The 22,497-nt window shown below is 43.5% G+C and overlaps 1 protein-coding gene across 1 annotated transcript in view; it reads left to right on the forward strand.

The window, feature by feature from the left end:
• Positions 1 to 22,497, forward strand: part of LOC139961436 (inositol-pentakisphosphate 2-kinase-like) — a 39,297-nt gene that overhangs the window by 6,133 nt on the left and 10,667 nt on the right. Inside the window, exons 4-12 of the mRNA XM_071960606.1 lie at positions 156 to 344; positions 1,224 to 1,313; positions 2,033 to 2,091; positions 2,719 to 2,791; positions 4,331 to 4,473; positions 5,592 to 5,713; positions 7,586 to 7,727; positions 9,223 to 9,426; positions 10,358 to 10,569. Of these exons, the coding sequence (XP_071816707.1) occupies positions 156 to 344; positions 1,224 to 1,313; positions 2,033 to 2,091; positions 2,719 to 2,791; positions 4,331 to 4,473; positions 5,592 to 5,713; positions 7,586 to 7,727; positions 9,223 to 9,426; positions 10,358 to 10,514 (1,179 nt within the window). The 3' untranslated portion in view covers positions 10,515 to 10,569. The remainder of the gene's footprint in view (positions 1 to 155; positions 345 to 1,223; positions 1,314 to 2,032; positions 2,092 to 2,718; positions 2,792 to 4,330; positions 4,474 to 5,591; positions 5,714 to 7,585; positions 7,728 to 9,222; positions 9,427 to 10,357; positions 10,570 to 22,497) is intronic.

The following is a 22,497-nucleotide window of genomic DNA, read 5'->3' on the forward strand; positions in this document are numbered from 1 at the left end:
GGGTTCATACTTGATACATATTAATTGTTTACCAATGATCCCTACTGTAAAACTTACTGTTGCTGTTCGTGTGACAGACAGATATTGATACAAGTCTTATTAACCATCCCCTATTTTTTTGCCTTTTTTTATTTTTTTTTGTGCAAATTTGGCAGAAACTTGTTAAGTTGACACCAGAATTTGTCAGAGCTGTAAATCGAGATTGCCTGGACATACGGCCGAAGAAAAGACTAAATGCTCATGCAGATAGCGACATCCTCGTTGCTATGGTGATGCCCGATGCCTGTTTGCTGAGCCATCCAGTTACAGGCAATGAGAATCCTACATTCTGTGTCGAAATCAAAGTAGGTCAAAAAGCCACTATTTTTTCTTTTTTTTAAATCGATTGTGCATTCATTTGTACATAAAGCCATTTGTGTGTGCATATAAAATTCCTTTACCCCAGGGCTAAAAAGAATTGGTATCTTGCTTTCTGGTTTCGGTTCCTTTTTCAAGTAAGAAAGCAGGTCTAATTAAGGTTTGGTTACATCCTGGGTTTTTTCAAGAGGTGATGGACCAAGTCTTAACTGCAGTATCATACAGTCATATCAGATTGTTTCCTTATAAAGTTAGTCAAACTTGTGAATTATTATTGGCAAAAAAAGTCAGCCTGGATCGCAATGCCTGGGTGGCAGATTACTGTAACAATGGAAAAAAACAATAGAAGACATTGTCGTAGGACAGCTGCGAGTGTTCGCAGTGTAACAACGAGGCCAGACTCCTGAAGTTTACGCGCAAGCCCCAAGTCGTATCATGTAATATGTAACCATGACAAGGGATGGTCTTGAAACATTAAAGGTAGTCAGTATAGGCCCCAAATTATAGCACGCTATAATTGCTAGAAGTTTCGAAAAATTACATTCCTGGAGGGACTTTTCTTTCGAAATTGTTCTCAGACATTGTTAAGGAACACACAAGATGACTGAATGTCACAGGGAGGAAAATTTCCTCGAAGGTTTCATAAAAACAGTTTAAGAATTATGACCAAAGGTGACCATATTTGAATAAGTGGCATATTTGGGGCCAATACAGCACACCTTTAATATAGAACATTCCACAAAAGAAGGATTTGATAAATCTTAATAGTTCTGTTGAGAATATCCAGGCCAGATTCTTATCATTGTTACAATGTCTCTGCACCCCTGGTACCCTCGTCATCGTGTATTGTCACGTTCCCCTTTCAGTGCAAGCAGGGTTTCCTGCCCCCCTACTCGTTGGAGAAGAGCAAGCCGAACGAACCAGTCTGTCGGTTCTGTATGCTGCAACAACTGAAAGTGAGTATGGTGCTTTGGCACGCGGTTATGGACTTTGTATCTATAAACTCTGAATGTGGAGGATTTCAAGAGAATGCACTTTAAGTTCTGTACCACCAGTTCCCACAATGCAGTTCACCAGTCAGGCCATTAACAAAAATGTACATACTGTCGTATGCGGTTGCGTCACAAAATAATGCATCATAAAGGAACTAAAACCAAAGCCTCGGAGTAGCTGCTGCATTAGCCTTTTTTTTTGATCTTGACAATGACCTACATCAATCTAATGGATATTGTATATACTCTCTGTCCAGAGATTGAAGACAAATTTATGTAAATAGCCTCGGGAACTAGTAACTCATTTTGTTATGCAAATTGTCTCACGTCAAAAGTTCTTTCAGTTCCTACGTATCAATACTATCATATTTCGGCTCACCCTATTCTCTTTTGTTTTTTCTAACTGCCTTGTTCATTAGATTTCCAATTATTTCTCAAGCCCTTAATTGCTGAGTGATGCATGACATCATTCTCATGAATTAATATTTTTTTTTCAAATTTTTTTTTTTCAAATTTAAATTCTAAATCTAATGCAGTATTCATATTTGAAGTCTTGAACTATATATATATATTAATTCAGTTTGAATTTTTGAAAGCGCTTCATTCTCTATTGTACTATATATATATTTATAGTAATATATATAAAATAATTCTCACTTGAAATTTTCTTGCTTCTTCGGCAGGTCAAGAGAGGCTCTTTAAACCATCGCAGCAAATTTTGCCCCCTGGATATATTTTCAGGGTAACTATGTTTTATGAGTTTCATTGGATACTTTGATGAGAAATCGTCAATAGAGATTTCAGAATGTCCTGTGCCATCACCTCATCTCAATAATAAATTTATGTTGCACCCGGCATTGTTCTTCTAACATGTCTCATTTTCTTAATTGTTCAAGAGTGAACAAACACTTATCGTGGTTGTTCTTCTCTTAAAAGACCATTAAATTTTGCTACCCTTAAATTCAATTAAATTTGAAATAATGTGTATTTACCAATACAAAAATAAATTTAAAGAAGAAAGGGTTGGGGGAGAGGAGGGGGTGGTTGAGGAGGAGGAACTTGTTTATCTATGGGTTTCACCCTCTTCCCTACTAACATGGTCATTTTTATTATAGAATATGAAATGAGTATTCACAATCAGTCACTTTGAAAAGTGGTTAAGTTGTAATAAGTTAGAAGTTCACTGGAAAGAGACTTTAAATCAGTGTCTTGCTACAAATTTTGGCTTCAAAATGAAAATAAGTATGAAAAGATTTTGAAAATTTTTGGAAAGCATGGAGAGATGGACATTTTGAGATAAAATAGTCAACCTTTATTTTAAGGAGTAGTATTCTTTTTTTCTTATTTTGTTTTAATTTTTTTGACACAGAGATCCTGGGCGGATGAGGCACACCTTGCTAAATCTTCTCCAAACACCGCAAAATAACTTGAAAATATTCAAGGTTAGTTGGAAATGTTTACTTTTATCTCCAAATTTTCTCTCAGATATCGTTATAATGAAGCCTAAACTGTGATAGTAAGGTGTACTTCTTTGAGTACATATGTATATGAGATTCACTGTTTTGCTAATTAATGAATATCCATGATTAATAAGGTGAATCACCCAGTTGGAACAATTTTTGCTATACTGTTGTGTCATATCCCGCTTCAGAGCACTTGTATTGTCAGTACGAGCAGTATGAATATCATGTTTCTATCAGATCAAGGTTACGAACTATTTGTACTGTCAATTCAAGTACTTTGAGGGCATGATATTGGAGTACAGTTTATAGAGGTATAAGAAATAGGACATTGTCCCTACTGAATGGGTGAATTGATGGTTAAGAGTGAATTTGTTTTAAGTGACAATACTCTGGAGGTAATTGTGACTGATAGAATATTCATAGGTTGAGAATATTCATGAGCTTCTTAGCTCTTGTAATGGTTTATGCTAGATAATGAATATTCATAGGGTTGAGAATATTCATGAGCTTCTTAGCTCTTGTTATGTTTTATGCTAGATAATGAATATTCATAGGTTGAGAATATTCATGAGCTTCTTAGCTCTTGTAATGTTTTATGCTAGATAATGAATATTCATAGGTTGAGAATATTCATGAGCTTCTTAGCTCTTGTAATGTTTCATGTTAGTAATGAATATTCATTGAGTTGAGAATATTCATAAGCTTCTTAGCTCTTGTAATGTTTTATGCTGGTAATGAATATTCATGAGAATTGAGAATATTCATAAGTTCCTTAGCTCTTGTAATTTTCCACTTGGTGTGTGTATTGTACATACTTGCACTGTGTTGTTTGTGGACCACATGGCCTTGGATACAATATAGGCTCTTCAATATGCTGACTACATCCATCATAGTGTTCTTTACTCTAAAGCAAGATAAGTATTTTCTCTTGACTGTCATGAAATCTTGATTTATATTCTCTTGTAAAGTTGCAAGGAAATTATTATTTTCATATTCACTATCTATTAAAGCTAGGCTAGCCTACACTTTTTTGTAGAAGCATACCTAGTATGAGAGGGAACTGATCTTAGGCCTAACCCCACACCCTAATGCTAGTGTACCTGTGTGATATTGCATTAACTTTGGGCCTAACTTAAGAATCCGTACCATATGAATGGGAAAGCTTAATTTGAATCGGCAGAATAAGGTTAGGGGTAAGAAAGTAGGTTAAGGAGTGGGTTAGGGGTTAGGAATTAGGGCTAGGAAGTAGGGAATATGGTTAGGGGTTAGGGAGTAGGGTTAGAGGTTAGGAAGTAGGGTCAATTGGTACGGATTCTAAATTAGTACCTTACTTTGTTGTTCCATTTAAAAGAAGGGAGATTTTATTTGAATTATTGAAAGACCTTCACACTACATTTGGCAATATTGTTGGGGGGGGGGGGGGGGGGAATGTTGCCCTTTACCATGGTCCACTGAATATACAGTCATCAATTGTTAAGTTTTCTGATGTTTATTATTAGCACTCTTCTGATCTTGCAGAATGGGTCTCTGTTCTTCTCCTGTCATGAGGGAAACCCATCAACTCTGTTCGATTTACAAAGCCTTGTGCAGCAGCTGCAGTCACTGGATGATACAGAGAATTCATCACCAGATCTGAAGACCGTCGAAGAATGTTTACAAAGGTACAGTCACACTTTTATAAAAAAGATGAGAAAGTAAAGATGTCATATTGGTCACTATTTCCTGTGAGAGCAGTTGGATAAGACCTTGAATATTATATTCTTGCTGTGTGCTTGTGTACACCTGAAGAGTCAAGTAAAAATCCAATCACGTAGAGCCCGTTGCTATGGTGGCTGTGATACTACAGCCTCGTGCTAACTGACTCAACGATCGGGTCAATGATCAAGCGACTGTAGTCCACCATGTGCAGTAGTAATTAAATGATTGTTAACGGCTGCTAATGTACTTCAGTAAAAATCTAACATAATATAGACAATTTGTCACAGAAGAACTGATAAAAATAATAAGCTGGCTAAACTGCGTGGGCTACGCCTGGCGTTATTGCTAAAGGCTAGGCTACAGTATAGATTACACTGTTCTGATATACAATGACATAAAGTTCCTTACGTATGACACTCATAGAATATAAGGCTACAAAATGTCATAAATGTATAAGTTGCATAGATAACACAAAGTTATGCTGTTATGATGCTAGCACTAATTCTTGCGCCCGACTGCCGTTGCTACCACTGGTACAAACTTGAAAGCGAAAAGAAGTAAAGCTTTTTAGTTCGAGCTTGCTCCTCGGAACTATATTGCATGTGTCGTACGTACGATAGTGTTTGTGCAGTCCTATATTGCACTTCTTCTCACAACTTCTCTAAAGAGAAATAGCTAGAAAGTCTGGAAAGAAGTCAAGTTCTCACACCTGTTTCTTTCATCCTGTTGCCATGGTGATGGTACATGTTCTTCCTTCCTTAGCTTTGATATTTCAGCCTGGATTACAGCAGTTATCATTGAATCTGCTGAATTTGCTTCGGGCCATTAATTTACACCTGTTTTCTTTTAATTCTGTTGCTGTGGCAACAGATTTTTCAATGCATTGAATGCATTGAATTCATTGCTTCAATTCCAAGAACTAATTACTACCAAATATGGGCACAAGATTTGTTTCTAAGAAAGGAACAATGTGGAAATATGAACCAAAGCTATAGCAGAATTCTTTGGCAGCTGTACTTAAATAAGCAAAGTTAACCTGATTATTATATCCATTTACTTTTCTTTTTGAATAATTCCCTAGCAACGCAGTCTCAGTAATGACAGAGGTGCTGACAAAAGCCTTGCTACATGTGGACAGTATTACAGATGACCGGACACGCTCTACGGATATATGTGCTGCTAGCTCTTACCATCAAAATTCAGGTAGTTATGGATACAGTTTAAATAACCAGAGAGCAAATGCTATGCCTTACTTCTTGAAAACATAGATGGATACGGTCTGAAATCGACTCATGAATTATTTCAATATGTGACATCATGCGTTCACTGTGTTTGTAAACACACTGAGCATACACTAAATCCACACTACCACTACTCTGAAAAAGCTGATCTGCCAAGCATTTGGTTGTACTAATAGGCCTTCAAAACATGAAAAAAGGCAAGTTTCTCCCAATTCCTGACCCACAGAAGAAACCAAGTAGATATTAAAGCAGCATTTTGCGTTGGGTCGCTTTTTTCCACTTTTTTAACATGTGCATCGATTTTTTTACATGTATCAATCATAAAACAGCAATCTAAGATACCATCCAAGTTTCACCCTGCCAAGAGCGTTAATTAGCGAGTAATTAACGATTTATGTCGATAAATGAGAAGAGTGTCCTCGACAAATTTCACAGTTAAAATTAATCGCATACAATTCCGCCAAACCCACTAGTTTGAATTCAACCAATCAGAGATGCAGGTTTAGTTATGAGCCGTTGCTAAAAATAGATTCAAGACTTCGCGTTGGTTGTACCAGGGAGTTGTTATGCAACTCCCTGGTACAACTGCCATATAGACTGTACACAAATCAAGCGTGGTGTTATATTACGTATCTGTCAATGACGTTCGTAGTGTTTAAATATTCATATTATGGGCGAGGTTTATTGGGTTCCCAACGGAAAATATCTTGGAGAACAACAAAGTTGAAAGTTGCAATTTTTTCGACTTTTATGCCACCATTTGAAGTAAAATATAAATAGATTACCTAGTTATGTATGTCGTTATGGCAAAGTGGAATCAGTGAGGTTGAGAAAAATCATAGAAAAGGACGCAAAATGCTGCTTTAAGCATGGCTCCATGCCATAGTAACCGACAAGATTACGTAAGCGACCTACAAAGTTAAGAGAAGAAAGGTCGTCTGTGTGGACCATTTTTGGGATGCATTCTCCAATGGAATTTCAGTAGTATTAGTGGAACTGGTACCAACACTATTACTACTAGTAATGGCCCTAGTTGTCATGTTCATGAGTTTAAGCACTTTATAATACTTTCCAATGTGAAAATGTAGCCTACAGTGTTGATAGACGGAGTTTATTCAACAAAATGAGTAGTAATAGTACTACTTGGGCTTATGTACGTACGTATTGTTGGTTTGTCAGCCAGTACAATACAAATGGGCTTATGTACGTATATATTAATTGTAGGTTTGTTTCTTGTCATAACCTAGACGGAGCTTATTCAACACAGCGAGTCGTAACAATTCTACATGGGCTTATGTAAATACTTTATTTTTGGTTTGTGTCATGTCATAGCCTATGCCCGCTCAGGTATAATTTATATCAAATGGGATCCAGTCTACTGTGAAAACTGTGAATAACACTGCGCTTATGACTTTAGATACAGTCTAGTTTTGAATAGCACTGTGCTAACTACTTTAGATAATCTGCACAAAGTGCGATAATGACATTGTATCCTTGTTCGTACTGTAAACAAAAGTTATGCTTAAGAGAGTTATTTCTCTTGACATGGTAATGCAGTTGATCTTAGACTTTGGTGTGTAGTGGTATTTTGATATTCTGTTCTTTCTAGAGGATCAAAGTTGAACGCCATGGATTCTTTTAATTTCATATCAAGTCTGAATAAGAAGTCACAAAAGCATAAAATGCTTCAAGTTTTTTAAAAGGCAACTTTTTTTGAGGTTAATAATGTATGGCTCGTTATGCAACATAACCTACTGTATATCATGAAAATTTTGACTTTAATAGCCATCTTGTCCTGTTAATCCTCCAATTTTCTCTCTCTCTCTCTCGCTAGAACCACATAGTTCAGGTCTTCCATCTGGTTGTGTGTTACATTCTGTACTCACTGCTCAATATTTGGATACATCTGGTGTTTACAGGATATACAAAGACTACAAAACACTTCTTGACTACAAGGAAAGCCATCCAAAACACAAGTATTTCATGTTCTTTTTCAAGTCTTAACATGTATTTTAATTATTGTATATTTTTATTATATGTATAAGTTTCTTCTAAGTCTTGTGTGCTGTCTCTAGCTTGTGTACAATCTGTGACACAGCATTTATGCTGCCTGTTGTCTTAAATAGCCTGGTGTGCTGTATTTTTCTTAGTCTTGTGCCCATGGTGTCTTAGCATATTTGCTGTCTGTTTATTTGCCTTGTATTCAATCTATGTTCAGGATATGTGCTGCCTGTTGTCTTAATAGCTTGGTCTTCTGTCTGTTTCTTAAGTCTTGGGTACTTTATGGCTTAGCTGACATGCTGTCTTTTGTCTTAATAGCCTTGTGTGCTGCCTGTTGTCTTAAGAGCCTTGCCTTCTGTCTGTTTCTTAAGTCTTGTGTACATTATGGCTTAGCACACTTGCTGTCTTTTGTCTTTATAGCCTTGTGTTGTCTGAATTGTCTTACAGTAAGAGCCCTTGTCTTCTGTCTGTTTCTTAACTCTCCTTGGCATTGAGTAGACTCAAGATATGTGATGTCACAGCCAATTAGTGATGGTTGGCGACCCTAGTGTGGTGTGAGTTTCTTGTTCCTGAGTACTTTTTGTCTTATTATTTGTTTGTGTCTTGTTTAACTTATTTTGCATTACTTTAGCTATGTACATATTAATTTACCCATAGTCCTCTCTACCAACTATTTTTCGTTTGGCCTGCATCTACGCTAATTTGCAGAAGTGCTTAAAATTACTTGGCATTTTCATATTAGTTTATGCTTAAGAAGGTATGTTAAATCTATTTTCTAAATTTGCACTCAACTCAGTTTGAAACTTCAGGTAGTAAATAAGGAATGGTTTAATGGGTAAGATGGTCTTGGACCTGATGTGATTATGATTAAGGATGATAAAGATTACTACTTTTTTTTAAATATTTAAGATCTCCATAGCAGAAAAAAAAACATTTTGATACATCTATAATTTGAATCCTGTTCTAGCAAAATGTGTCCTATAGTTCTTTTACAATTGGTTTAAAGTGTCCTGGAATGTCTGGTGATATCATTTTGGTTTAGTATCTTGGAATTATTCTAGAATATGATGTTTACATGACCGTTGTAGTTCACAGACATCTGTTTCTTGGTTGTAGTGATTGTCACATTGAATTATTATTTTTAATATTTTTCCCCTCTAAAAATACACTTAGATAGAGGAATCTATTTGGGTGTTATGTGAATGTCAAGACAGATCAATTTACAAGATTTTAAGAGTCTCTTAAAAAATTTTCCTAAATTTTAGATTTTTTCAACATTTAGCTGAGACCTTAAATTGCCTTCGCTGAGACACCAAGCCTAGCCTCCTTTGTGTATAAGAATCGGGATTGGAATAATTTGTATACTGATGTAGCACATTGCGTACAAGAAGCAGGATGTGTAACATGGTAATAGAATAAACCGCTTTTTCTGGTATATATATTAATTTATTTCCTTGTTTTCTTCACCAGGGAACGTCTTCAGGTCGATGGTCCTTATCCCCCGAAATATCTAGCCATGGAGAGCCAATCATGCAACAAAACCGAAGACCAACCAGTCAAAGTGCCCCCAGACGTCCTGGAAGGTTTTCAGAAAGTCCGCAATTTTTTAGTGGCCGGTACAAGCAAGGACCTCTCCATCATGGTGACATTTCAGAAGCTTCCAAGTAACATAAGGTGAGGGACTCTGAAAATTTAAATCTAAGGCACCCCAATGGAAAAATATGTTAAGTGGCAATGTTAACAAAATAGAGAATGTTTGCGGTTGAATGGAAATGGAAAGACGGTGTGTATGTAAAGCTGTAAGGTAGCCTGGATGGGACATTGAAAGGTATTAATGTTTAACACTCATTTAAGCTTTGTGTCTTTCTCTCCGCACCATATATGTTCAATAATATGGATGGTAGCCTGGAAGCGTCGCTCTCCTTTGCTCAGTTTAAGTCTTGGTATTAGTTTACTCTTTTCTCTATTTGTAAAATGCCTCTCTCGTTTGTTTGCCTGCCATTGGTTGTGAGATGGGATTCAGGATTGGCAGTTAATGCTCAACAGCCTAGCTAACTTTAATGGGATATCTGTTCTACATTTGCAGCACCATCAAATTTTCTTGAACAGAATCTCATTTTGTTTGTTGCATTTATTGTATAACAGATTGTAACTCTTAAGGAGGTGTGTTGCTTCTCAGAGCCAGTTTGAACACTTCTGCTAAACACTGTTATTGTTCCATAGCAGAGTTACCTAACCGAGTCAATGTGATATGTAATAGGCTGAGGGTTGCTATTTTAACTAACCGCTGACTCGCCAACTGCTACCTGACCACTGCTTATTGGAACTAACAACCCAAGTCAGCGACTGACTTTGTACATGGAACGATGGAATTTGTCAAGCTGCTACTCAAATTCATATATATGCATTAGAATCATAATGACAATGTTTCTGAAGTAATCAAAACAAAAATAGTAATAATAATCATATTGTTGGGGAGTAAAAACAAATGTGGTAAGGTTCAATGTATCCCCAGCCACATGGTGAGAGTCTTTCAAACTATGATATAAAATAATGTGAGATGTCATATATACATACTGATACTCTTTATACATTCCTAATACAGCTCACAGTCCAAGTACATCACAGTTGGTTCCCTTGGTAACCAATTTCAGCATGCAATAAAGATTGTGGACCTCGACCCCAAACCATCGACCCGTATACCAAAGTATGTCAAACTCGAAGATGAAATTTGGCAAAATTACAGATTTGGAGAAAGATGACAGATGATAACGATGATGACATCAGCTGTGAGGAATCTATTTGTCGGCTTGAGAAGTAAGTCTCATTCTGTAGAAGGGAGAGACCCCAGTGGGAAGGTTACCCTAGTGCTCTATATAAGAGAGCTGGTCCAGTTGGAAGGTTACCCTAGTGCTCTGTATAAGAGAGCGGGTCCAGTTGGATGGTTATCCCAAGTGCTCTGTATTAGGGAGAGGCCCCAGTTGGAAGGTTACCCTAGTACTCTGTATTAGTAGGGAGAGGCCCCAGTTACAAGATTACCCTAGTGATCTGTATTAGTAGGGAGAGGCCCCAGTTGGAAGGTTACCTCGTGTTCTGTATTAGAAAGAGGCCCCAGTTGCAAGGTTACCCTAGTGATCTTTATTAGTGGGGAGAGGTCCCAGTTGGAAGGTTACCCTCGTGTTCTGTATTAGAAAGAGGCCGCAGTTGCAAAGTTACCCTAGTGATCTGTATTAGTAGGGATAGGCCACAGTTGGAAGGTTACCCTTCTTCCCTGTGTACTTAGGGAGAGGTCCCAGTTGCAAGTTTACCCTAGTGTTCTGTATAAGGGAGAGGCCCCAGTTACAAGGTTACCCTAGTGATCTGAATAAGTAGGGAGAGGTCCCAATTGGAAGGTTACCCTAGTGTTCTGTATTAAGGAGAGGTCCCAGTTGGAAGGTTACCTTAGTATTCTGTATTAGGGAGAGGCCCCAGTTGGAAGGTTACCCTCGTGTTCTGTATAAGAAAGAGGCCGCAGTTGCAAGGTTACCCTAGTGATCTGTATTAGTAGGGAGAGGCCCCAGTTGGAAGGTTACCCTCGTGTTCTGTATTAGAAATAGGCCGCAGTTGCAAGGTTACCCTAGTGATCTGTATTAGTAGGGAGAGGCCCCAGTTGGAAGGCTACCCAAGTGATCTGTATTAGTAGGCAGAGGCCCCATTTGGAAGGTTACCCTTCTTTCCTGTGTACTTAGGGAGAGGCCCCAGTTGGAAGGTTACCCTAGTGATCTGTATAAGTAGGGAGAGGTCCCAGTTGGAAGGTTACCCTAGTGTTCTGTATTAGGGAGAGGCCCCAGTTGCAAGGCTACCCTAGTGATCTGTATTAAGGAGAGGTCCCAGTTGGAAGGTTACCCTAGTGTTCTGTATTAGGGAGAGGCCCCAGTTGGAAGGTTACCCAAGTGATCTGTATTAGTAGGGAGAGGCCCCAGTTGGAAGGTTACCCTAGTGATCTGTATTAGTAGGAGAGGTCCCAGTTGCAAGGTTACCCTCGTGTTCTGTATCAGGGAAAGGCCCCAGTTGCAAGGTTACCCTAGTGATCTGTATTAGAAGGGAGAGGCCCCAGTTGGAAGGTTACCCTCGTGTTCTGTATTAGAAAGTGGCCGCAGTTGCAAGGTTACCCTAGTGATCTGTATTACCCTAGTTACCCTAGTGTTCTGTATTAAGGAGAGGTCCCAGTTGGAAGGTTACCTTAGTATTCTGTATTAGGGAGAGGCCCCAGTTGGAAGGTTACCCTCGTGTTCTGTATAAGAAAGAGGCCGCAGTTGCAAGGTTACCCTAGTGATCTGTATTAGTAGGGAGAGGCCCCAGTTGGAAGGTTACCCTCGTGTTCTGTATTAGAAATAGGCCGCAGTTGCAAGGTTACCCTAGTGATCTGTATTAGTAGGGAGAGGCCCCAGTTGGAAGGCTACCCAAGTGATCTGTATTAGTAGGCAGAGGCCCCATTTGGAAGGTTACCCTTCTTTCCTGTGTACTTAGGGAGAGGCCCCAGTTGGAAGGTTACCCTAGTGATCTGTATAAGTAGGGAGAGGTCCCAGTTGGAAGGTTACCCTAGTGTTCTGTATTAGGGAGAGGCCCCAGTTGCAAGGCTACCCTAGTGATCTGTATTAAGGAGAGGTCCCAGTTGGAAGGTTACCCTAGTGTTCTGTATTAGGGAGAGGCCCCAGTTGGAAGGTTACCCAAGTGATCTGTATTAGTAGGGAGAGGCCCCAGTTGGAAGGTTACCCTAGTGATCTGTATTAGTAGGAGAGGTCCCAGTTGCAAGGTTACCCTCGTGTTCTGTATCAGGGAAAGGCCCCAGTTGCAAGGTTACCCTAGTGATCTGTATTAGAAGGGAGAGGCCCCAGTTGGAAGGTTACCCTCGTGTTCTGTATTAGAAAGTGGCCGCAGTTGCAAGGTTACCCTAGTGATCTGTATTAGTAGGGAGAGGCCCCAGTTGAAAGGCTACCCAAGTGCTCTGTATTAGTAGGCAGAGGCCCCATTTGGAAGGTTACCCTTCTTCCCTGTGTACTTAGGGAGAGGCCCCAGTTGCAAGTTTACCCTAGTGTTCTGACTAGGGAGAGGCCCCAGTTACAAGGTTACCCTAGTGATCTGTATAAGTAGGTAGAGGTCCCAGTTGGAAGGTTACCCTAGTGTTCTGTATTAGGGAGAGGCCCCAGTTGCAAGGCTACCCTAGTGATCTGTATTAGTAGGGAGAGGCCCCAGTTGGAAGGTTACCCTCGTGTTCTGTATTAGAAAGAGGCCGCAGTTGCAAGGTTACCCTAGTGATCTGTATTAGTAGGGAGAGGCCCCAGTTGAAAGGCTACCCAAGTGCTCTGTATTAGTAGGCAGAGGCCCCATTTGGAAGGTTACCCTTCTTCCCTGTGTACTTAGGGAGAGGCCCCAGTTGCAAGTTTACCCTAGTGTTCTGACTAGGGAGAGGCCCCAGTTACAAGGTTACCCTAGTGATCTGTATAAGTAGGGAGAGGTCCCAGTTGGAAGGTTACCCTAGTGTTCTGTATTAGGGAGAGGCCCCAGTTGCAAGGCTACCCTAGTGATCTGTATTAGTAGGGAGAGGCCCCAGTTGGAAGGTTACCCTCGTGTTCTGTATTAGAAAGAGGCCGCAGTTGCAAGGTTACCCTAGTGATCTGTATTAGTAGGGAGAGGCCCCAGTTGGAAGGCTACCCAAGTGATCTGTACTAGTAGGCAGAGGCCCCATTTGGAAGGTTACCCTTCTTCCCTGTGTACTTAGGGAGAGGCCCCAGTTGCAAGTTTACCCTAGTGTTCTGTATAAGGGAGAGGCCCCAGTTACAAGGTTACCCTAGTGATCTGTATAAGTAGGAAGAGGTCCCAGTTGCAAAGTTACCCTGGTGTTCAGTATTAGTAGGGAGAGGCCCCAATTGGAAGGTTACCTAAGTGCTCTGTATTAGTAGGGAGAGGCCCCAGTTGCAAGGTTACCCTAGTGATCTGTATTAGTAGGGAGAGGTCCCAGTTGGAAGGTTACCCTAGTGTTCTGTATTAGGGAGAGGCCCCAGTTGGAAGGTTACCCAAGTGATCTGTATTAGTAGGGAGAGGCCCCAGTTGGAAGGTTACCCTAGTGATCTGTATTAGTAGGAGAGGTCCCAGTTGCAAGGTTACCCTCGTGTTCTGTATCAGGGAAAGGCCCCAGTTGCAAGGTTACCCTAGTGATCTGTATTAGAAGGGAGAGGCCCCAGTTGGAAGGTTACCCTCGTGTTCTGTATTAGAAAGTGGCCGCAGTTGCAAGGTTACCCTAGTGATCTGTATTAGTAGGGAGAGGCCCCAGTTGAAAGGCTACCCAAGTGCTCTGTATTAGTAGGCAGAGGCCCCATTTGGAAGGTTACCCTTCTTCCCTGTGTACTTAGGGAGAGGCCCCAGTTGCAAGTTTACCCTAGTGTTCTGACTAGGGAGAGGCCCCAGTTACAAGGTTACCCTAGTGATCTGTATAAGTAGGGAGAGGTCCCAGTTGGAAGGTTACCCTAGTGTTCTGTATTAGGGAGAGGCCTCAGTTGCAAGGCTACCCTAGTGATCTGTATTAGTAGGGAGAGGCCCCAGTTGGAAGGTTACCCTCGTGTTCTGTATTAGAAAGAGGCCGCAGTTGCAAGGTTACCCTAGTGATCTGTATTAGTAGGGAGAGGCCCCAGTTGGAAGGCTACCCAAGTGATCTGTATTAGTAGGCAGAGGCCCCATTTGGAAGGTTACCCTTCTTCCCTGTGTACTTAGGGAGAGGCCCCAGTTGCAAGTTTACCCTAGTGTTCTGTATAAGGGAGAGGCCCCAGTTACAAGGTTACCCTAGTGATCTGTATAAGTAGGGAGAGGTCCCAGTTGCAAAGTTACCCTGGTGTTCAGTATTAGTAGGGAGAGGCCCCAATTGGAAGGTTACCTAAGTGCTCTGTATTAGTAGGGAGAGGCCCCAGTTGCAAGGTTACCCTAGTGATCTGTATTAGTAGGGAGAGGTCCCAGTTGGAAGGTTACCCTAGTGTTCTGTATTAGGGAGAGGCCCCAGTTGGAAGGTTACCCAAGTGATCTGTATTAGTAGGGAGAGGCCCCAGTTGGAAGGTTACCCTAGTGATCTGTATTAGTAGGAGAGGTCCCAGTTGCAAGGTTACCCTCGTGTTCTGTATCAGGGAAAGGCCCCAGTTGCAAGGTTACCCTAGTGATCTGTATTAGAAGGGAGAGGCCCCAGTTGGAAGGTTACCCTCGTGTTCTGTATTAGAAAGTGGCCGCAGTTGCAAGGTTACCCTAGTGATCTGTATTAGTAGGGAGAGGCCCCAGTTGAAAGGCTACCCAAGTGCTCTGTATTAGTAGGCAGAGGCCCCATTTGGAAGGTTACCCTTCTTCCCTGTGTACTTAGGGAGAGGCCCCAGTTGCAAGTTTACCCTAGTGTTCTGACTAGGGAGAGGCCCCAGTTACAAGGTTACCCTAGTGATCGGTATAAGTAGGGAGAGGTCCCAGTTGGAAGGTTACCCTAGTGTTCTGTATAAGGGAGAGGCCCCAGTTGCAAGGCTACCCTAGTGATCTGTATTAGTAGGGAGAGGCCCCAGTTGGAAGGTTACCCTCGTGTTCTGTATTAGAAAGAGGCCGCAGTTGCAAGGTTACCCTAGTGATCTGTATTAGTAGGGAGAGGCCCCAGTTGGAAGGCTACCCAAGTGATCTGTATTAGTAGGCAGAGGCCCCATTTGGAAGGTTACCCTTCTTCCCTGTGTACTTAGGGAGAGGCCCCAGTTGCAAGTTTACCCTAGTGTTCTGTATAAGGGAGAGGCCCCAGTTACAAGGTTACCCTAGTGATCTGTATAAGTAGGGAGAGGTCCCAGTTGCAAAGTTACCCTGGTGTTCAGTATTAGTAGGGAGAGGCCCCAATTGGAAGGTTACCTAAGTGCTCTGTATTAGTAGGGAGAGGCCCCAGTTGCAAGGTTACCCTAGTGATCTGTATTAGTAGGGAGAGGTCCTAGTTGGAAGGTTACCCTAGTGTTCTGTATTAGGGAGAGGTCCCAGTTGGAAGGTTACCCTAGTGTTCTGTATTAGGGAGAGTTCCCAGTTGCAAGGTTACCCTAGTGATCTGTATTAGTAGGGAGAGGCCTCAGTTGGAAGGTTACCCTAGTGATCTGTTTTAGTAGGGAGAGGTCCCAGTTGCAAGGTTACCCTAGTGTTCTGTGTCAGGGAAAGGCCCCAGTTGCAAGGTTACCCTAGTGATCTGTATTAGTAGGGAGAGGCCCCAGTTGGAAGGTTACCCTCGTGTTCTGTATTAGAAAGAGGCCGCAGTTGCAAGGTTACCCTAGTGATCTGTATTAGTAGGGAGAGGCCCCAGTTGGAAGGCTACCCAAGTGATCTGTATTAGTAGGCAGAGGCCCCATTTGGAAGGTTACCCTTCTTCCCTGTGTACTTAGGGAGAGGCCCCAGATGGAAGGTTACCCTAGTGATCTGTATTAGTAGGGAGAGGCCCCAGTTGGAAGGTTACCCTCGTGTTCTGTATTAGAAAGAGGCCGCAGTTGGAAGGTTACCCTAGTGATCTGTATTAGTAGGGAGAGGCCCCAGTTGGAAGGCTACCCAAGTGATCTGTATTAGTAGGCAGAGGCCCCATTTGGAAGGTTACCCTTCTTCCCTGTGTACTTAGGGAGAGGCCCCAGATGGAAGGTTACCCTAGTGATCTGTATAAGTAGGGAGAGGTCCCAGTTGGAAGGTTACCCTAGTGTTCTGTATTAGGGAGAGGCCCCAGTTGGAAGGTAACCCTAGTATTAGGGCGTGTTCTGAAAGAGACCCCAGTTGGAAGGTTACCCTAGTGATCTGTATAAGTAGGGAGAGGTCCCAGTTGGAGGGTTACCCTAGTGTTCTGTATGAGGGAGAGGCCCCAGTTGCAAGGCTACCCTAGTGATCTGTATTAAGGAGAGGTCCCAGTTGGAAGGTTACCCTAGTGTTCTGTATTAGGGAGAGGCCCCAGTTGGAAGGTTACCCAAGTGATCTGTATTAGTAGGGAGAGGCCCCAGTTGGAAGGTTACCCTAGTGATCTGTATTAGTAGGAGAGGTCCCAGTTGCAAGGTTACCCTCGTGTTCTGTATCAGGGAAAGGCCCCAGTTGCAAGGTTACCCTAGTGATCTGTATTAGAAGGGAGAGGCCCCAGTTGGAAGGTTACCCTCGTGTTCTGTATTAGAAAGTGGCCGCAGTTGCAAGGTTACCCTAGTGATCTGTATTAGTAGGGAGAGGCCCCAGTTGAAAGGCTACCCAAGTGCTCTGTATTAGTAGGCAGAGGCCCCATTTGGAAGGTTACCCTTCTTCCCTGTGTACTTAGGGAGAGGCCCCAGTTGCAAGTTTACCCTAGTGTTCTGACTAGGGAGAGGCCCCAGTTACAAGGTTACCCTAGTGATCTGTATAAGTAGGGAGAGGTCCCAGTTGGAAGGTTACCCTAGTGTTCTGTATTAGGGAGAGGCCCCAGTTGCAAGGCTACCCTAGTGATCTGTATTAGTAGGGAGAGGCCCCAGTTGGAAGGTTACCCTCGTGTTCTGTATTAGAAAGAGGCCGCAGTTGCAAGGTTACCCTAGTGATCTGTATTAGTAGGGAGAGGCCCCAGTTGGAAGGCTACCCAAGTGATCTGTATTAGTAGGCAGAGGCCCCATTTGGAAGGTTACCCTTCTTCCCTGTGTACTTAGGGAGAGGCCCCAGTTGCAAGTTTACCCTAGTGTTCTGTATAAGGGAGAGGCCCCAGTTACAAGGTTACCCTAGTGATCTGTATAAGTAGGGAGAGGTCCCAGTTGCAAAGTTACCCTGGTGTTCAGTATTAGTAGGGAGAGGCCCCAATTGGAAGGTTACCTAAGTGCTCTGTATTAGTAGGGAGAGGCCCCAGTTGCAAGGTTACCCTAGTGATCTGTATTAGTAGGGAGAGGTCCCAGTTGGAAGGTTACCCTAGTGTTCTGTATTAGGGAGAGGCCCCAGTTGGAAGGTTACCCAAGTGATCTGTATTAGTAGGGAGAGGCCCCAGTTGGAAGGTTACCCTAGTGATCTGTATTAGTAGGGAGAGGCCCCAGTTGAAAGGCTACCCAAGTGCTCTGTATTAGTAGGCAGAGGCCCCATTTGGAAGGTTACCCTTCTTCCCTGTGTACTTAGGGAGAGGCCCCAGTTGCAAGTTTACCCTAGTGTTCTGACTAGGGAGAGGCCCCAGTTACAAGGTTACCCTAGTGATCTGTATAAGTAGGGAGAGGTCCCAGTTGGAAGGTTACCCTAGTGTTCTGTATTAGGGAGAGGCCCCAGTTGCAAGGCTACCCTAGTGATCTGTATTAGTAGGGAGAGGCCCCAGTTGGAAGGTTACCCTCGTGTTCTGTATTAGAAAGAGGCCGCAGTTGCAAGGTTACCCTAGTGATCTGTATTAGTAGGGAGAGGCCCCAGTTGGAAGGCTACCCAAGTGATCTGTATTAGTAGGCAGAGGCCCCATTTGGAAGGTTACCCTTCTTCCCTGTGTACTTAGGGAGAGGCCCCAGTTGCAAGTTTACCCTAGTGTTCTGTATAAGGGAGAGGCCCCAGTTACAAGGTTACCCTAGTGATCTGTATAAGTAGGGAGAGGTCCCAGTTGCAAAGTTACCCTGGTGTTCAGTATTAGTAGGGAGAGGCCCCAATTGGAAGGTTACCTAAGTGCTCTGTATTAGTAGGGAGAGGCCCCAGTTGCAAGGTTACCCTAGTGATCTGTATTAGTAGGGAGAGGTCCCAGTTGGAAGGTTACCCTAGTGTTCTGTATTAGGGAGAGGTCCCAGTTGGAAGGTTACCCTAGTGTTCTGTATTAGGGAGAGTTCCCAGTTGCAAGGTTACCCTAGTCATCTGTATTAGTAGGGAGAGGCCTCAGTTGGAAGGTTACCCTAGTGATCTGTTTTAGTAGGGAGAGGTCCCAGTTGCAAGGTTACCCTAGTGTTCTGTGTCAGGGAAAGGCCCCAGTTGCAAGGTTACCCTAGTGATCTGTATTAGTAGGGAGAGGCCCCAGTTGGAAGGTTACCCTCGTGTTCTGTATTAGAAAGAGGCCGCAGTTGCAAGGTTACCCTAGTGATCTGTATTAGTAGGGAGAGGCCCCAGTTGAAAGGCTACCCAAGTGCTCTGTATTAGTAGGCAGAGGCCCCATTTGGAAGGTTACCCTTCTTCCCTGTGTACTTAGGGAGAGGCCCCAGTTGCAAGTTTACCCTAGTGTTCTGACTAGGGAGAGGCCCCAGTTACAAGGTTACCCTAGTGATCTGTATAAGTAGGGAGAGGTCCCAGTTGGAAGGTTACCCTAGTGTTCTGTATTAGGGAGAGGCCCCAGTTGCAAGGCTACCCTAGTGATCTGTATTAGTAGGGAGAGGCCCCAGTTGGAAGGTTACCCTCGTGTTCTGTATTAGAAAGAGGCCGCAGTTGCAAGGTTACCCTAGTGATCTGTATTAGTAGGGAGAGGCCCCAGTTGGAAGGCTACCCAAGTGATCTGTATTAGTAGGCAGAGGCCCCATTTGGAAGGTTACCCTTCTTCCCTGTGTACTTAGGGAGAGGCCCCAGTTGCAAGTTTACCCTAGTGTTCTGTATAAGGGAGAGGCCCCAGTTACAAGGTTACCCTAGTGATCTGTATAAGTAGGGAGAGGTCCCAGTTGCAAAGTTACCCTGGTGTTCAGTATTAGTAGGGAGAGGCCCCAATTGGAAGGTTACCTAAGTGCTCTGTATTAGTAGGGAGAGGCCCCAGTTGCAAGGTTACCCTAGTGATCTGTATTAGTAGGGAGAGGTCCCAGTTGGAAGGTTACCCTAGTGTTCTGTATTAGGGAGAGGCCCCAGTTGGAAGGTTACCCAAGTGATCTGTATTAGTAGGGAGAGGCCCCAGTTGGAAGGTTACCCTAGTGATCTGTATTAGTAGGAGAGGTCCCAGTTGCAAGGTTACCCTCGTGTTCTGTATCAGGGAAAGGCCCCAGTTGCAAGGTTACCCTAGTGATCTGTATTAGAAGGGAGAGGCCCCAGTTGGAAGGTTACCCTCGTGTTCTGTATTAGAAAGTGGCCGCAGTTGCAAGGTTACCCTAGTGATCTGTATTAGTAGGGAGAGGCCCCAGTTGAAAGGCTACCCAAGTGCTCTGTATTAGTAGGCAGAGGCCCCATTTGGAAGGTTACCCTTCTTCCCTGTGTATTTAGGGAGAGGCCCCAGTTGCAAGTTTACCCTAGTGTTCTGACTAGGGAGAGGCCCCAGTTACAAGGTTACCCTAGTGATCTGTATAAGTAGGGAGAGGTCCCAGTTGGAAGGTTACCCTAGTGTTCTGTATTAGGGAGAGGCCCCAGTTGCAAGGCTACCCTAGTGATCTGTATTAGTAGGGAGAGGCCCCAGTTGGAAGGTTACCCTCGTGTTCTGTATTAGAAAGAGGCCGCAGTTGCAAGGTTACCCTAGTGATCTGTATTAGTAGGGAGAGGCCCCAGTTGGAAGGCTACCCAAGTGATCTGTATTAGTAGGCAGAGGCCCCATTTGGAAGGTTACCCTTCTTCCCTGTGTACTTAGGGAGAGGCCCCAGTTGCAAGTTTACCCTAGTGTTCTGTATAAGGGAGAGGCCCCAGTTACAAGGTTACCCTAGTGATCTGTATAAGTAGGGAGAGGTCCCAGTTGCAAAGTTACCCTGGTGTTCAGTATTAGTAGGGAGAGGCCCCAATTGGAAGGTTACCTAAGTGCTCTGTATTAGTAGGGAGAGGCCCCAGTTGCAAGGTTACCCTAGTGATCTGTATTAGTAGGGAGAGGTCCCAGTTGGAAGGTTACCCTAGTGTTCTGTATTAGGGAGAGGTCCCAGTTGGAAGGTTACCCTAGTGTTCTGTATTAGGGAGAGTTCCCAGTTGCAAGGTTACCCTAGTCATCTGTATTAGTAGGGAGAGGCCTTAGTTGGAAGGTTACCCTAGTGATCTGTTTTAGTAGGGAGAGGTCCCAGTTGCAAGGTTACCCTAGTGTTCTGTGTCAGGGAAAGGCCCCAGTTGCAAGGTTACCCTAGTGATCTGTATTAGTAGGGAGAGGCCCCAGTTGGAAGGTTACCCTAGTGATCTGTATTAGTAGGGAGAGGCCCCAGTTGAAAGGCTACCCAAGTGCTCTGTATTAGTAGGCAGAGGCCCCATTTGGAAGGTTACCCTTCTTCCCTGTGTACTTAGGGAGAGGCCCCAGTTGCAAGTTTACCCTAGTGTTCTGACTAGGGAGAGGCCCCAGTTACAAGGTTACCCTAGTGATCTGTATAAGTAGGGAGAGGTCCCAGTTGGAAGGTTACCCTAGTGTTCTGTATTAGGGAGAGGCCCCAGTTGCAAGGCTACCCTAGTGATCTGTATTAGTAGGGAGAGGCCCCAGTTGGAAGGTTACCCTCGTGTTCTGTATTAGAAAGAGGCCGCAGTTGCAAGGTTACCCTAGTGATCTGTATTAGTAGGGAGAGGCCCCAGTTGGAAGGCTACCCAAGTGATCTGTATTAGTAGGCAGAGGCCCCATTTGGAAGGTTACCCTTCTTCCCTGTGTACTTAGGGAGAGGCCCCAGTTGCAAGTTTACCCTAGTGTTCTGTATAAGGGAGAGGCCCCAGTTACAAGGTTACCCTAGTGATCTGTATAAGTAGGGAGAGGTCCCAGTTGCAAAGTTACCCTGGTGTTCATTATTAGTAGGGAGAGGCCCCAATTGGAAGGTTACCTAAGTGCTCTGTATTAGTAGGGAGAGGCCCCAGTTGCAAGGTTACCCTAGTGATCTGTATTAGTAGGGAGAGGTCCCAGTTGGAAGGTTACCCTAGTGTTCTGTATTAGGGAGAGTTCCCAGTTGCAAGGTTACCCTAGTCATCTGTATTAGTAGGGAGAGGCCTCAGTTGGAAGGTTACCCTAGTGATCTGTTTTAGTAGGGAGAGGTCCCAGTTGCAAGGTTACCCTAGTGTTCTGTGTCAGGGAAAGGCCCCAGTTGCAAGGTTACCCTAGTGATCTGTATTAGTAGGGAGAGGCCCCAGTTGGAAGGTTACCCTCGTGTTCTGTATTAGAAAGAGGCCGCAGTTGCAAGGTTACCCTAGTGATCTGTATTAGTAGGGAGAGGCCCCAGTTGAAAGGCTACCCAAGTGCTCTGTATTAGTAGGCAGAGGCCCCATTTGGAAGGTTACCCTTCTTCCCTGTGTACTTAGGGAGAGGCCCCAGTTGCAAGTTTACCCTAGTGTTCTGACTAGGGAGAGGCCCCAGTTACAAGGTTACCCTAGTGATCTGTATAAGTAGGGAGAGGTCCCAGTTGGAAGGTTACCCTAGTGTTCTGTATTAGGGAGAGGCCCCAGTTGCAAGGCTACCCTAGTGATCTGTATTAGTAGGGAGAGGCCCCAGTTGGAAGGTTACCCTCGTGTTCTGTATTAGAAAGAGGCCGCAGTTGCAAGGTTACCCTAGTGATCTGTATTAGTAGGGAGAGGCCCCAGTTGGAAGGCTACCCAAGTGATCTGTATTAGTAGGCAGAGGCCCCATTTGGAAGGTTACCCTTCTTCCCTGTGTACTTAGGGAGAGGCCCCAGTTGCAAGTTTACCCTAGTGTTCTGTATAAGGGAGAGGCCCCAGTTACAAGGTTACCCTAGTGATCTGTATAAGTAGGGAGAGGTCCCAGTTGCAAAGTTACCCTGGTGTTCAGTATTAGTAGGGAGAGGCCCCAATTGGAAGGTTACCTAAGTGCTCTGTATTAGTAGGGAGAGGCCCCAGTTGCAAGGTTACCCTAGTGATCTGTATTAGTAGGGAGAGGTCCCAGTTGGAAGGTTACCCTAGTGT

Source organism: Apostichopus japonicus, chromosome 20 (assembly GCF_037975245.1).
Source record: "Apostichopus japonicus isolate 1M-3 chromosome 20, ASM3797524v1, whole genome shotgun sequence".
Classification (NCBI taxonomy): domain Eukaryota; kingdom Metazoa; phylum Echinodermata; class Holothuroidea; order Aspidochirotida; family Stichopodidae; genus Apostichopus; species Apostichopus japonicus.